At 35.4% G+C, this 16751-nt stretch overlaps 1 protein-coding gene and 2 pseudogenes across 1 annotated transcript; 1 reads left to right on the forward strand and 2 right to left on the reverse strand.

Annotated features, from left to right (window-relative positions):
• Positions 292 to 1270, forward strand: OR4P38P (olfactory receptor family 4 subfamily P member 38, pseudogene; annotated as a pseudogene).
• On the reverse strand, positions 3921 to 4848 carry OR4P39P (olfactory receptor family 4 subfamily P member 39, pseudogene; annotated as a pseudogene).
• Positions 14539 to 15564, reverse strand: LOC787953 (olfactory receptor 4P4). The gene is given in 4 exon segments (XM_059882733.1): positions 14539 to 14703; positions 14788 to 14935; positions 14937 to 14970; positions 14973 to 15564. Coding segments are annotated over 4 exon segments (939 nt in total).
• Between the last annotated feature and the right edge of the window lie 1187 nt (positions 15565 to 16751).

A 16751-nucleotide genomic window follows, 5' to 3' on the forward strand; every position in this document is an offset into this window, starting at 1 on the left:
TACTTGAGCAAATGTACTTATTAATACTATTCTCTTTCACTCTAGAAAATAATTGGATCTGGTGTATTATATGGCAAGCTAATCATATGGGGTTTAGAATTAACTATTTAAAAGTATAGTATTGGAAGCTGATTTACCAAATGAATGTATTTCTCCAACACTCACTCTGATTGACACCATGCTTAGTCAATATTTCTCATGCTAACCTGTTATATATATATATATATATATATATATATATATATATTTTTTTTTTAAGGCAAACTCACTGAGTCTTCACTGCATTAGACCATAAAATATACCAGTAACATCACTGAATTTATTCCCTTGGGACTTTCCCAGAACATGAAAATCAAACATGTGTGCTTCCTAGTATTCTTATTTTGTTACATAGCTATTTGGATGGGAAACTTGCTCATAATGATTTCTATCACATGCAGTCAACTAAATAATCAACCCATGTATTTCTTCCTTAATTACCTTGCTCTATCAGACCTGTGTTATACCTCAACAGTGACACCCAAGTTAGTCACTGACTTGCTGGCAGAAAGTAGCACAATTTCATACATAGACTGCATGGCACAACTTTCTGCCACGCATTTCTTTGGGGGGATTGAAGTCTGTATCCTCACCATGACGGCCTCTGACTGCTTTGTGGCCATCTGCAGGCCCCTGCACTGCACCGTCATCATGAGCAGGCACAGACGCTGTGCCATGGTCAGTGCTTGTTGTGCTGGGGCATTTCTGCACTCCTTTCCCCAGGGTCTCCTCACCATTAACTTACCTTTCTGTGGCCCCGATGAAATAGATCACTATTTCTGTGACGTGTATCCTTTGCTGAAACTGGCCAACAAGGACACCTATGGAGTTGGGATCTTAGTGGTGGCCAATGCAGGCATGATGGGGTTGGTGATCTTTGTGGTAGTGATGCTTTCCTACATTTTGATATTATATACCATCAAGCCTTACCCTACAGAAAGCTGGTACAAAGCTCTTTCCACCTGTAGTTCCCACATCACAGTTGTGGTTTTTTTTTAATTTTTAATTTATTTTTTTTTTTTTTACTTTACAATATTGTATTGGTTTTGCCATACAATCCACCATGGGCTTTGCACCTACTTTCTTTATTTACATTAGACTGGCCACAACGTTTCCAGAAGAAAAGGTGTTTGCTCTCTTCTACATCATCATTCCTCCCATGTTCAACCCTCTGATTTACACTCTCAGAAATGCAGAGATGAAGAATGCCTTAAGGAAGGTGTGGTGCTAGAAACTATTTTTGACTGCAAGGCAAATCAAATGAAATCACTTTGCTTTCTCATTACACATCTTATTCAAGTAATATTTGCTTACTTTAGTTTAATAAACAATGGACTTTGCTCTAGAAAAATTAAGCATAAACACTAGCATCAGTTGAAATCCTTTCTTCTATCAATCTATGTTTCTTATTAACATCTTCCCCTAGTAACAAGAGTCATCAATTCCTTGTTGAAGTTACATTTTGCTTTGATTTTTTTTTCTCTTTCCATAAGTCACTAAATGGAGGTTACCATTCTAATCTCCCCATACTTTAATTCCATGGAAAGAATCTCTAAATGTACATAAGCTACAGTCATGTTGATCATCCCAGAGAGAAAGTCCATAGAACCTTGCTGTACTCCTTGCATTCTCATAAAAAAAGGAGTATCAGAAATTTAAAGTCTTATTTTCTACTCAGCTGAGGACTTCCCATATTCATTGCAACTATTTGAAAAGCAAAAATTAGGTAGGAACTGAACACCAAAAATATGATTTATGTGAAAATCACTATATAAAAATTGGAACTTGTTTTTAAAGTGATTTTAATGAAATCATCTTAAAAATGACAAAATTAATAATTATATAACCTTTTACCATGACAATATCTTCATATATACTGAAAAATTAGTTTGGAAATAAAAAGGGGAACTATATGATTTATTGCTAAAATTGAGATAATTTGAGTGTAAAAAGAGGAGTTCTGCTAATAATTATGTTGAAATAAAATGGGATTGTATCAAACAAGTAGGATGTCTGCCCACTTTTCAATGTCTGAGAAGTATGGATACTCTATACTTCTGAAAAAGTTATTGGCAGGAACATTGCAGAATCTGCATGTAATCTTAGATGAAGTCAATAGGATTGTAAAAATAAATGTAAATGCTGGTACTGAATCTATTCAATCTAGTGTATGCTTTTGTTTTTCCATTGCCATTGCATTGCCATGTCCTCCTCCAGGGGATCTTCCCCACCCAGGGATCCAACCCAGGCCTCCTGCAACTCCTTCATTGCAGGCACATTCTTTATTAGAGCCATCTGGCAAGCCCAAAGCAAAGGGTACACATTTTCAATTTCCATATAATTTCTATACACTTTGATATCCCTAGATATATATACAATTAAGAAGTATCTCTTTTCAAATAATTGAATTTTATTTTTTTTTACTTAATTCTTTAATAAATAAGATTCATTCGACATCATGAAAATAACTTGAAGGGGAGGAATAATGTATTATATTGCACATGTATAGCGGCTTCCGAGGTGGAGCTAGTGGTAAAGACCCCACCTGCCAATTCAGGAAAGGGAAGAAATGTGGGCTTGCTGCAGTCCATGGGGTTCCAAAGAGTCAGACATGACTGAGCAACTGAACTGAACTGTCATTATGTTCATTATTGTCATACATGTCATTATTGAGGATTAAATCTTTGATCTTCACCTTTATGTTGTCTTCCTCTGATACACCTAAGCACAGCAGCAGAATATACATTCCCATCACTGACTCTGATCTATATTTTGTCAAATATTTTTTTAGGATTATTCTACACTTGAATTTAAATAGTAAGTGAAAGTCTTTTACTTTGAGAAAAATCATCTATTTTGAGGAACTAAGGGATTTATATTTTCTTTTTTGTAGCAAAGTCACGTGGTTTATTTATTCTTTGATCATATATACTTAATGTCAAACCCAGTTAAAATAGCAGGAGTTCATGTGTGTGTATATACATACACATATAAAAAACATATATTTTCCCCAGTACTTACAATGTCACGTTAGAAGCAGATCACACAATGACTTGCTTTTCAGAGGGACATGCCATGTAGACTATAAGACTGGACTTTACACTATGTTCTACTTAGATCTATATATTCTTTTCACTTAAGTAAAATAATAGTGGTGTACAGATACACACAAAAAAATCTGTAGATATTTGATTTAAAAAAAATCTAGAGTTGTAGGACATGAGGCTAGGTATATAGTTCTGAAAGGAGTTTGCAGTATGTGATTGTTCCTAATTTCCTATAACTGTCTTTTTGTTGTTGTTTAGTCACTGAGTCATGTCCAGCTGTTTTGCATCCCCATGGGCTATAGCCAACCAGACTCCTCTCTCCACAGGATTTCCCCCCCACCAAAAAAAAAAAAAAAAAAATGGAGTGGGTAGCAATTTCCTTCTCCAGGGGATCTTCCTAGCCCAAGGATGGAACCTGTGTCTCATGCATTAGCAGGCCGATTCTTTAACTGTCTTTGGCCTTTTAACATATTATTACCTTTTACACCTTGAGGCCGAGTATTTTGAGGGCTATGTCTCCCCCAGGTTTAGCCTTCAATACTAACAGTATCACTCTTTCTCCAGACTTTTCAATGTGTTTTTACTCTGTAAAATGTTTTCTTTTTTCTTTTCTTTTTTTTCTTTTAACAGAGGGGATTATTAGTGAAAAGTGAAATCAAGGAAAACACTTTGAGAGGAAAATAAAAAAGGAAACACTGAAGGCAAGCTGTTGTTGAAGGCTTGGCTTTTACACATTCTGACTGTTTTTCCCATTAGCATGAGAGAATTAGCAACAGAAGGATTGATGAGAAGACAGTCACTGGCATCAAAGACGAATGACCTTCAAGTCATTAACCTTCCTTCCCAGAATCTTTTATTGCACCAAACTCTTCTTATGGAATTTTTCATCTCCATGTTTTTAAGTGTGTAGATAAGCAGGTTGAACATGGGGACAATAATTGTGTAGAAGAGTGCGAACACCTTATCTTCTGGTAGTGTTGAGACAGGTCTAATGTAAACAAAGAAGACAGGTGGGGAAAAGAGGATCATGACTGTGATGTGGAAACTATAGGTGGAAAGTGCTTTATGGCAGCTTTCTGCAGAATATGTGTGCACATTATACAAAATCAAAATGTAGGAGGCCATCAAAACCACAAAGAGCACCAGTCCCATCAAGTCAGAATTGGCAATGACAAAAAAGCCAATTTTGTGTGTATCAGGGCAGGCTAGTTTCATCAAAGGATATGCATCACAGAAATAGTGATATATTTCACTGGGGCCACAGAAAGGTAAAACAATTGCAAGAAGAAAGAGACCAAGAGAATGAAGAAGTCCCCTGTACATGATGTTATGAGAATTGAGTGACATCTTTGCCTGTTCATGATGATGGCTTAGTGGAGAGGTTTGCAGATGGCCACATAGTGGTCATACGCCATCCCTGTGAGGATGAAGACCTCAGTCCCCCCAAAGAAGTGTGTGGTGAAAAGCTGTGTCATGTAGTTTTTATAAGAAACAACCTTTTTCTCCATCAGTAAGTCAGTCGTGAGTTTGGGTGTCACAGTGGAGGTGTAGAAGAGATCTGAGGGTTAAGAAGATAGTTAAGGAAGAAGTACATGGGATGGGTGATTAGCTGACTGCATGTAATAGAAATCATGATCCAAGTCCCCAACCAAAGAGCCAGGTAACAGAGTAAGAAAAATAAAAAGCAGAGGATCTGGAATTTCTTGTCCATAGAAAGTCCCAAGAGAATAAATTTAGTAACATTACTTCAATCTTCCCTGATTTGATGATGTTCAAGAAAATTATCTGAAATGACAAAGGTAATGAAATGAATCAATGATGAGAAAATGGAAACCTAATATTTACTTAAAATGGTACCAATGCCTTTTAAAGACATGTTGAGACCCACTCAAATCACTTTCATTTAATGGAACTTTTTTGAATATCTGTACTAATATTCTTCTAAGAGCTAAGAATACAATGGCAAATTAGAGAAAGTTCCAGTTTTTATATAATTTAAATTATTTTGTGAGGAAACAAGAAATTACATTTGTGAAGAATGAAAGAAGAGATAATCTTAATAGTGTTAAGTAGGGTGACGTATAATGTGCCAATTTAGGATGTAAAATAGAGGTAACTACAGAATTTGCTTGATTAAATGGTTTCAAATGAAATCACAAAATTGGTGTAGGATGTGTGGGTGGGTTTTTACAGTGCTTGGCACATAGTCAATGCTAAATAAATATAAACTAAATTAAAAAAGCAAAATTGAAAGCAAACAATGTGCTATACTTTTGAAGGAATAATAAAAGAAATAAGCAATCACCCATTAGTCAGGTAGTTCATGATAAAACTGAGGAACAAATAATTTCTATAAGTGGACTCATAATCCTTTTTGATTTATAAGAGGAAATAATTCCATCATGTGAAATACTCAATGAAACTTTTATATTTCTTAAACTTTATTTGTAACATCTATAGGTTAATGTATCTACAACTCTGCTTTTTCTATTTGCCTGCATTTCTCTTGCAAGATTATTTCCTCTTTCAAGATAAATTTACTTTCAGAAGCTATTTGACTTACATCTTATAGTTGCCTAAGTTGGAAATATAGAGAAATGGACTCCTTTAATTCAAAAATAATTTCCCCCAAACACAATACAATAAACAAAATGTAGCGCTTCTTCCCTTAATTTCTTAGAGAATTCACCCACACAATCTGCAAGACTATATAAAAGAATGTTTTCAATTCTCTAAAATAGAAACACTTTTACCTACATTCAGCTAATCATCTGGTAAATACACTATACGAATAGACAAACTACCTAGTTTTTCCTCTCTCATTCTGTTGTTTAGTTCTTCATTCTCTACGATCCCAGGCTCCCACTCATAAAATAAGAGATAAGATAGTGTCTGAAGATCTCCCAAGATTCCAATACTTTGTGACTTCTGATTCTCCATTAATCTGGGGAAGATATCTGTCTCCCTCTCTCCTGCTTGCCTTTCTCTGCTTGATACATGGAGACTATAAAAAATAAAAAATACAGTATCAGCAAGTGGTTATTTCATTACAGTTCCTGTGCCTCAGTTTACTGTAAAACTGAGGTAAAGATAATATCTCTTTATATGCTATTTTATTAAATAAAAATTACTGAATATGAAATTTCTTAAAGCATATATGGAAAGTACTATACATTGAATAATTTTTGGCCATCCTCTAAGTTACTAAGGGCTTCCCTGGTGGCTCTGATGGTAAAAATCTGCTTGCAATGAGGGAGACTAGGGTTCAGTCCCTGGGTTGGGAAGATCTCCTGGAGAAGGGAATGGCTACCCACTTCAATAAATAAGTTTGCCTGGAGAATTCCATGGACAGAGAAGCCTGGTGGGCTATAGTCCATGGAGTGACAAAGAGTCAGACACAACTGAGGTAATAACACATAGTTACTAAATACAAGATCAAGGCCCCAGAGAAAATGCAAGTATACCAGCTCAGGAATTGCGTATTATACTATTCTTCTCTGAACAATATAAGAAATATTATTAATATTAATATCAGAAATTTGGAGATAGACCCGAGTTCAGCACACAGCTCTGATACTCAAATGCAGGAGTCTTCACCTTCTTTAACACTTTGTCCTTCTTCCTTAAAATAAGCATGCAGTGCTTAATTTACAGGACTATTGTGGAATGTAAATAAGCTTACATATACAGAACTTGATGCTCAAAAACATGCTAGTTTCACCTCCTTCCTCTTGAAACCCCCATAGTGTTATAAATTTAAGCAGTCCTTTAACTATTCAAGTAGGACTAGATTCTAGCAATTAAGGTTATAAATTCTGGACCTACATAGAATGAGATACCAGCTCCAAAATCCTCTTGGAGCATAATCACAGACAAAATATGTAACCTCAACTTCTTCATCTATAAAATGAGCAATACTGTAATTAACTCCGAGATCTGCTATAAAGATGTGATGAGTTCACTCATGTAACAGCTTAGAACACAAAGAGTTGGACATGACTGAGCAATTTTCACTAGGACAGAAAGTGAAAGTGAAAGTGGCTCAGTTGTGTCCCACACTTTGTGACCTCATGGACTATACAGCCCATGGAATTCTCCAGGCCAGAATACTGGAGTGGATAGCCGTTCCCTTCTCCAGGGCATTTTCCCAACCCAGGAATTGAACCCAGGTCTCCTGCATTTCTGGTGCATTCTTTACCAGCCCTGCCACTGGGGAAGCCCTTTGGACAGACACTGGTATATGTTAAGAAAAAACATTTAGTAAACATTCATTGTCATTGACATTATATTTGTCATATCAATGGGTATATTGTATTATTCTTACTATACATTTTGAGCTTACTTAAAATATGTAATATTGTAACATGGGATAAAGATAGATAGATAAGACATAGCATACTTTCCCTGCTGTAAACAATCTGTTCTTTCTTACCTGAAGGCTGTAGTTTACAGAGAAACATTCTATCATTAAGCAAATCTTTCTCTCTGGTCTGGATTGAGCTGACTTCCCCACATTTCTGAAGATAAATGTTCTGCTTATTTCAGTCAGCTAATACTTTTGTTTTCTTTATTTTCAACTAATTAACCCTACCCAAATTAGACAAATGTTTGTATTTCCCTTTGATAATTTTTATTCATTTCAAAAAACACATTATCTAAACATAGGAAAAATAAGTCTACCACTTAAATACTATCCATTCAAGTAGGTTGTTTGAAAATTTCATCATTCATGTTTGCTTCTGCATAATTTTAGAAGCATACTGGTGTTTTGATTTGATTAGATTTTTCTTTGTAATATTCAGTTCCTTCACGGCAGTACTGTCCACTTATCTTTTGGGCCACTCCATTCTTCTTCATATTCAACTTTTTCCCATCATGGAATCCAAAGGACTAACTGTATGATCAAATTTATGAAATATTAAAAAGATAAGTAAATCTGGTAATATTTTTATAGCTGCTGAGAGATATAGCACTGATAACTTTAACAGCTCATGTGCAAATCACAGTTCATGATAGTTGAAGCCAGAACGTTTTCACTAATAGTAAAAGTAGCATTTTAAAGATTCTGGCATTTTTCAAAGTTTTGTTAGAATGCTTAGATCATAAATACAATCAGAATGATTCAAATATTCATTTTAAGGAAAGTCACTAGTATAATTAGGAACTGGATTTAACTTACCAGCTACTTAACTTATCAGACAGATTTCTTACAAGATGAGGCTTCACACCTAAAATAAAGTCAGGATTTTGAAAATTACCATTTCCATGCAGCATTCCATCTCTAACTGCATAACATCTTATAAGAGAGCTTTTGAGTTCCACTGATAGGGATATATTTGGCAAATTGAACTAACTTTGAGACACTTTTAGCAAGCAGTTTTTCCATTTCTAAAAAATAAATGTGTCTCTTTGATATTTTGCCTTTGCCTCTATACAAAATTTGCATATGTATATGTGTGTATATATATATATATATGTATGTACATATGTATGATATATTCTTTTGGATGTTGAATTGGCATTTAAGGAGAATTCTGAAAAATGTTTACTATAGAATAGGTCTCAATATCTCTGAAGATTTAGACATTTCCCATCAGTACACTTTGCCAAAGATGTAAACAATAGCTTCAGTTTCTCAATTTCTACCTAATAAATAAATACACTGAAGTCCTTAATTGCATTTCCCTATTGCATCAACATCCAAGGCACTACAATTAGACATGGGATGTGAAGAATGTAAGGAATGTTGTATATAATGCCCATTTGTCAGGACAGGGCAGAGTCAGTTAGCTGAGGGAGACTGAAGTGAGCTGCCATGGGAAATACTGAGAACCCTATGGCCAGAATTAAAAGTTCAGAGTGTAGACCCAGGATTTAAGATTGAATTTTCCCTAGGGGGGAAAATTTTTTTTTTAGGGCATTACAGTTTCTAAGTGATGCCCAGAAAAGTCTCCTATGCTTTAGAGTGGTTATTGTTTGGTTGGTTGGTTGGTTTTTTTGTGGGGTGGAAGCTCACATGACCCCATGGGTTCTCTTGTCAGATGCACAGATAATTTCCCAATTTATCTTTGTATGGCTAACTCTTTACTAAAAAGATGTGCTTTTTCTGGTGTATGTATTTTGTATAAAATTTATTTTTAAAAGAACTATAACAGAAACATAAAATGGTCTCATAAATTCATTCATATAAAATATTTACTATTTCCTACTTCTAAAAGGTCTGATTGGATAAACCTTACTATGGAGAATGCATTTGCTGTTGTTTAGCTGCTAAGCCATGTGCAAATCTTTGGAGTCCCATGGAATGTAGCCCACCAGACTCCTCCGTCCATGCGATTTTGCAGGCAAGAATACTGGAGTGGGTTGCATTTCCTTCTCCAAGGGAATTTATTGAGCCAGGGATCAAACTCACATCTCCTGCATTGGCAGATGGGTTCTTTACAACAAAGCCACCAGGGAAGCCCTAGGAAATGCTCTGTGGTGAACAAAACCCTCAGTGATGCTGGAGACTAAAGAAGGAGTCAGACAATGAAGTAAATAAACAAGCAAACGTATAATTACAAATAGTATATTTTAAATAAATGAATAGGAAGCTGTGCGTCTTTTCATTTTAATTTATAGAAGTTTTACTCAGTTGTAAATCTTTGACTTTTTAATGTTATACAGATATTTATTATTTAGTTGTTTCTTGAATTTTACTTTATGTAATTCCATAAGACAATTGTATTTTCTCATCCATTTGGTACCTGAAAATGTGGTATTTATGTATGTTCAAAAGCTGAAATCATACAACTGAATTCGTCTTTTAAAAAATTTACTTTGTCTTTATTGTCTATCTAAAGCTTCTATCTATGAATAGATCTATTTCTATAGTTTCTTTAAAGCTTATCATTTGTCAAATGATGCATTTTAAGACAGAACATATTTGTGTTTTTATACAAATGTTGAATGAACATGTCAAAGATTCTATTGAACTTATAATTAATATTTAATGTAGAAACCACTAAGATGTTACCATTGGTTCAGACAAGAGTTCCCCCACATATTTATAGTCATTAAATGGTGCTAAAATGAATTTATAAGTTGATGCAAAACTAGTCAAATATACAAAGGGCTATCATTAATTGCATTTTTCCTGACACAATTTGAGTTTCTATGGCCAGACATTGTTAGCATTGATATTATTTTGTGTGAATCAACTTCTCTATTTTGACTTGCAAAATATTTTAGCCAAAGTTAATGAAAGGTGGATAATAACCTGAATGCAAGAACTGGTAAGGTCACTCACTAAATTACAAAGAATCTCATCATCATTTCTTGATATTTTACATGCTATTAATGATCCAGCTGGAGAGAGAAATATGGCTGATGTTCTTGAGAAGCTGAGAAGGGAGGAAATCAAAGTGCAAAAGTGAAGGAATTCCCTACTTAGTGATTGATATTGGCAATGACATGTTTGTTTATTTTATTAAACTGCAGTCTATTTAAAATGTCATGCTGGTTTCAGGTATATAGTCATGTGATTCAATTCATATATATGTGTGTTTATATGCATGTATATTTTCCATCTCACTACTTTTCATTATAGGTTATTACAGATATTGAGTATAGTTCCCTGTGCTATATAATAGATCATTGTTTATCTATTTTATATTTTGTAGTCTGATTCTGTTAATCCCAGACTCCTAATTAATCCTTCCCCTCCCCTTTTCCTTTTGGTAACCATACGTTTGTTTTCTGCATCTGTGAGTCTGTTACTGTTTTGTAAATAAGTCCATCTGTGTAATTTTATTTTTTTTTTAGATTCCACATATAAGTGATTGCATATATTTGGTTTTCTCTGTCTGACTTGTTTTACTTAGTAAGATAATTTCTTGGTCCATCTATGTTGCTGCAGTCTCCAATTATTTTAGTAATCCATATTCACAACTTTTATTCCAAGAGTAAAAATAAAACAGAAACATTTGTGTTAATTTTTGAAGTTTTATTTTTCAATAATACAAGTCTGGTTGCTTGGAGGATAGGGCTTCTGAAGCAGAGGGAAACTTTGAGGGCTGGTTGGTCTTCTTATCAAAGACCTTGCTTATTTCACACCAGAAGGTGATCTTTCACTTTCCTGCTCTGTTATGTTCTCTGATGTGTATACTGTGCATTCCCTATCCAGGAGTTTTCAGATAGCTGTCAAGAGCTAGGTTTAAAACAACAAGCAAATATGTTAGGATATTTTTTGCAAGAATTTCTAGCACATATTTTAGGTCTGTTTGCTGGGCATTTAAAACTGAGTCATAGAAATATGCTATTTTTCTTTTTGAATTGTGCACCCATTTTGAGAATTCTCAACACTGACAACTCATTTTGTATCTAGCATGGCTCTCTCTACAACTTGAAAACAAATTCTCATGAAAGCAAATCAAACCCAGGTCTCCCACATTGCAGGTGGATTCTTTACTGTCTGATCCACCAGGGAAACTAGTTGGAGCATGACATTAATATGAGTCCCATTCTCACACCCTCACCACTCCAAAGGAAAGTTATTATCAGAATGGTTACATTTCTAATGCATAACAGGATACTGGGCTATAAAATGGCTTATACTAACTGAGCACTTACTGTATGACCAGTATTTCGGTCCTGCACATATCTTTATAATACTGTGTGCTGGGCTATTATTATCACTTGATGGATGGTTTGTTGAGCATATGTCCTAGTCCTCATAGTTAGTAAGCAATTCTGGGTCCGGAACACATGCCCGTAACAAATATATACTATCGGGTGCTAGAATTAGCCAGAGTTGCAGTTCATGTTTACATGGACAGAGTTGGGAAAAACAGTTCCTTTGAACAAAAGAAAAGAGATTGATGTGGGACTTAGATAAGAGTACTGGTGTTGGACATATGAGAAGCTCCAGATCGCCATTGGCTACAAAATTATCAGAGTAGAAAGCTATATTTTTATTTTTTTGAGGGCCATTTACATTGACATCTTCATTTATTGACACCTTTATTTTGTTAGAATAGTAGCACGGCAATCTGTTTTTCATTTTAACCAAAATGTACCAGCAAGATTGGTTATACCCTCTTTGCATGTCTTCCAATTAGCTTAAGGAGTTTCAGGTGTACAACGAAGTGATTCAGATATATACACATATTCCAGATTATTTTCCATTATGGGTTGTTACAAGATACCTAATATAGTTCTTTGGGCTATATAGTAGTAAATTCTTGTTGCTTATCTATTTTATACATAATTTTTTTTGTATCTGTTAATCCCATACCACTAATTTATCCCTTTCCCCTCTCTTTCCCCTTGGGTGACCATAAATTTATTTTTCAATGTCTGTGAGTCTGTTTCTGTTTCATATATAGATTCATTTGTATCACTTTTTAGACATAACATATAAGTGATGTCATATATTTGTCTTTCTCTGTCTGACTTACTTCACTAAATACAGTATTCTCTGGGTCCATCCATGTGGCTGAAAATGGCAATACTTTGTTCCTTTTCTATGGCCAAGTAATATTCCATTCTTTCTTTATATATGTGCCACAACTTCTTAAGGCAATTGTCTGTTGATGGACACTTTGATTGCTTCTTGGCTTTTGTAAATAGTGCTGCTATGAATACTGAGGTGCATGTATCTTTTTTGAATTAGAGGGTTTTTTTGTTTTGTTTTCCCCAGATATATGCCCAGGAGTGGGACTACTAGATCACATGGTATTTCCATTTTTAGTTTTTTAAGGAACCTGCAAACTGTTGTCCGTAGTGACATCACCAATTTACATTTTCACCAACAGTTTAGAAGGGTTCCCTTTTCTCCATACTCTAATGAGTGTTTTTATGTTAGTTCTTTAACACTGGAAAATTTCCATGTCTTTGACTTTTCTTTTAATTTAGAAATTTTAAGCAAATACAAAAGTATTGTGAACTCCCATGGGTCTATCACCTGACTTTAATAATTACCTATAACTTGTCATTCTTGCTTTATTTATCCACCACACACATTTTCCTTTTCTGCAGTGTTTTAAAGCAAATCCCAAATACCATTTGATTTCCTTGTCCATATTTCAGTGTATTCACTGAACCATAACATTCACAAAGAAATCCAAAGGTAGATGGTATAAGACAACCATTAAGAATGTCCATAAAACTGTCCATTTTTATTGGTAAATTTGTTTGGAAGGGTAAAGAGCCAATTTATTTACAGGATAACAAAGTTCTGTTGTGTTTCATATTCTTGTAGCACCTCAGAGATAGGAATTCATGATAAAAGGCATCTATTTTTCTACTAGCATTTATTCTTAGTGTTTCCCAGGTATATCCACTTATCACATGTTCTTACTCTTCTTAAGACCTATGGACAGGAACAAAAAAATAATGCTTCCAATAATAAGTGTGATGGAAGATGGCCATCACACATTGTACTCTGTGGTTTACAACCAGTAGGGCAACTTATTTAGAAGTCTAAAATATCTTCATTTTTGAAACATCAAGCTCATCCAGTGCCAAATGGTTATTTGGTGTTACAGCATTCAAACAAACCAGAGACAATGGGAGGCACCATACCTCAGTAGGTCAGAACCAAAGCATAAGGATGGCAGCTTTTCTGTACAGCATTTCTCAACTCTCTGTGCTTCCTTTTCCACTTGGGGTGAACTGTTTATTAATCAGTCCTGGGGTCCCCAAATGAAAACCTTGTTAGCTTAGATTCTTCTGAGTTTTATGAAGAGAGCCAGAGAGGTCTCAATGATTTCCACTGGAAAACAATGTTTTTCTCTGTGTGAATTCTTTCCTCTTGGAATGCATTTGTTAGCTGGAATCTGGGAGCTGGGCCCTGGCTTGCATCATTACAACTCTTCCTTTGAGGGCAAGGCTACTAGAGAATGACTGATCTTCATAAAAAGTCTGGGGCCAATGGTTGAGGGTTGTGGGTTCAACTTACAATATGTGACAGTGGCAGGTCCCAATATGCCTGTATGGGAAGGGCTTCAAAGACAATCATCTGAGGGTTTGTCTCAAAAGTTTGTCCAAAATTTGGTCATTTAGAATATTCTTTAAATTATGCAAGTAAATGTTGGAATTATCTTCTAAATCATTGCTACCTGGAATTGGCTTTATTGATTAAAGTCACATACAAGAATGGGCTCTATGGGTTCTCAGTGTTGATTTGTATTACATGATACCTTTGATAGTCTACTGCTAAATATCTAAATTGATTACACAGCCAAAAGATCAGAGGGGAAGAGGAGCTATAAATAAGAAAACTAGAAAACTAGAAAAGAGTACAGCAGAGAGTCTGGATAAATCCAGGGAGTTGTAAGATTTTGCTCATATTTGAATCTATATGTTGCTAAAACAAAACAAAAAACATAGGCAAGCATTATACATTTTAAAGTTTTCAGTGTATAAAATTCATATATTCAACAAGTTCAGTGGTGAAAATCAGAGGTATGTTTTAGTTCATTTCTTTTCTTACTGTGATATGGCACCAGAGTTTCTTTATGGAATTCTTCATCTCCATGTTTATCAGTGTGTAGATTAGAGGGTTGAACATGGGAGAAATGATAGTATAAAAAAGAGCAAACACTTTGTCTTCTGGTAAAGTAGTTGCTGGCCTGATGTGCTGCAATTCATGGGGTTGCAAAGAGTCGGACACGACTGAGCGACTGAACTGAACTGAACTGAAAGTAGTTGCTGGTCCAATGTAAATGAAGAATAAAGGAGCGAAAAAGAGGACTACCACAGTGATGTGGGAACTGCAGGTGGAGAGAGCTTTGTGGCAATTCTCTACAGAGTAGGACCTGACAGTGTAAAACATCACAGAGTAGGATATCAACAAGACCACAAAAGTCCAGGCCCATGAGGCCCGAATTGGCGATGACAAGAGACCGATTCTGGTGGTGTCAGTGCAGGCCAGTTTCAACAGAGGATACACATCACAGAAGTAATGAACTATTTCGTTTGGCCCACAGTAGGGTAAAAAGATGGCCAGGAGAAACTGATTGAAGGAATGCAGGAATTCCCCAGCGCAGGAAGCAGCGATCATGGCAACGCACTTCTGTCTGGTCATGATCAGAGTGCAGCGCAGAGGCTTGCAGATGGCCACATAGCGATCATAGACCATCCCCGCAAGGATGAAGACCTCAATCCCCCCAAAGAAGTGCATGGTGAGGACCTGTGTCATGCAGCCATGGTAGAAAATGGTCTTCTTTGCTGCCAGTAAGTCAGCGATCAACTTGGGGGTGACAGTGGAGGTGTAACAAAGGTCTGTGAGGAAGAGGTGACTCAGGAAGAAATACATGGGCTGCTTCATAAGTTGACTGGAGGCAATAGAACTCATGACAAGTAGGTTTCCGATCAGAATTGCAATGTAACAAAGTAAGAACAGTAAAAAAAAAAAAAGAGAGAGAGAATGTCAATTTCCTTTTTTCTGAGAAAGTCCTAAGAGAAAAAATTCTGTGATGTTATTCCTATTTTCCATGACTCAGAGTGGTTTGTAGCCATCTGCAATCAGTTATCAATCTTTATAAATATATCATTCCTTGTCATCAGTTCAGCTCAGTTCAGTCACTCAGTTTGTGTCTGATCCAACTCTTTGCGACCCCATGGACTGCAGCATGGGGCATTTTATAACAGAAAGGTTTAAAACTTGAAGAAAAATATTTGATTTTTATTTTGAAAAGCTTTCCTTAAGTTCTTTTTGTTTATGAGGAAAATATTAATTTCTCATAAACAACTTTGATACCTGATTTGAAAACTAACACTGTGGAATGCAGTATATTTACATAACCATTCTATTAGCATGTATTATCAACCATAACTGGATATTATGCCCTGGTAGAATTCAAGAAATGGTAGTGTAGGGAAAAAAGTCAGTCATCACTTTCCTATTCTCACTATTAGTTATTGAGAAAATAGACACAGAAATGAAACCCTAAGAGAAAATAAGAGATAATATGTGGATAATCTTATATGTGAGAAATTTCCTTCCATCCATTCTAGCTGGAAATGTGATAAATAGAAAAAAAAATTCAACACATTTGGAATCATGAGGTATATATACATGGCCAAAATCATCTATATTTATCTTGTGCCTAATTTAAAAGTGTGCTTAATTTACAGATAAAATATTATATTTTATAGTTAAAAGGATAACAAGCAAAGTATCAGTCAGTTCAGTTCAGTCACTCAGTTGTGTCCGACTCTTTGCAACCCCATGAATTGCAGCACTCTAGGCCTCCCTGTCCATTACCAACTCCTAAAGTTCACTCAGACTCACATCCATCGAGTCAGTGATGCCATCCAGCCATCTCAACCTCTGTCGTCGCCTTCTCCTCCTGCCCCCAATCCCTCCCAGCATCAGAGTCTTTTCCAATGAGTCAACTCTTCATGTGAGGTGGCCAAAGTACTGGAGTTTCAGCTTTAGCCTCATTCCTTCCAAAGAAACCCCAGGGCTGATCTCCTTCAGAATGAACTGGTTAATTACCTCTATTTTTTCAAAATATATCATCTCAAACTTTAAAAATATATGTTTTAGATATTCAGTAAGGCATTTGAGGATACTAATAAGTTTCACTTGAATTTTAGTCTCCCACAGTGTTTTATTCACTAGCATAAATTGTTTTCTTTCTAACTGATGTATGCAGACTGTTCTACTCTTTCTAATAA

This window comes from Bos taurus, chromosome 28 (assembly GCF_002263795.3).
Source record: "Bos taurus isolate L1 Dominette 01449 registration number 42190680 breed Hereford chromosome 28, ARS-UCD2.0, whole genome shotgun sequence".
NCBI classification, from domain to species: domain Eukaryota; kingdom Metazoa; phylum Chordata; class Mammalia; order Artiodactyla; family Bovidae; genus Bos; species Bos taurus.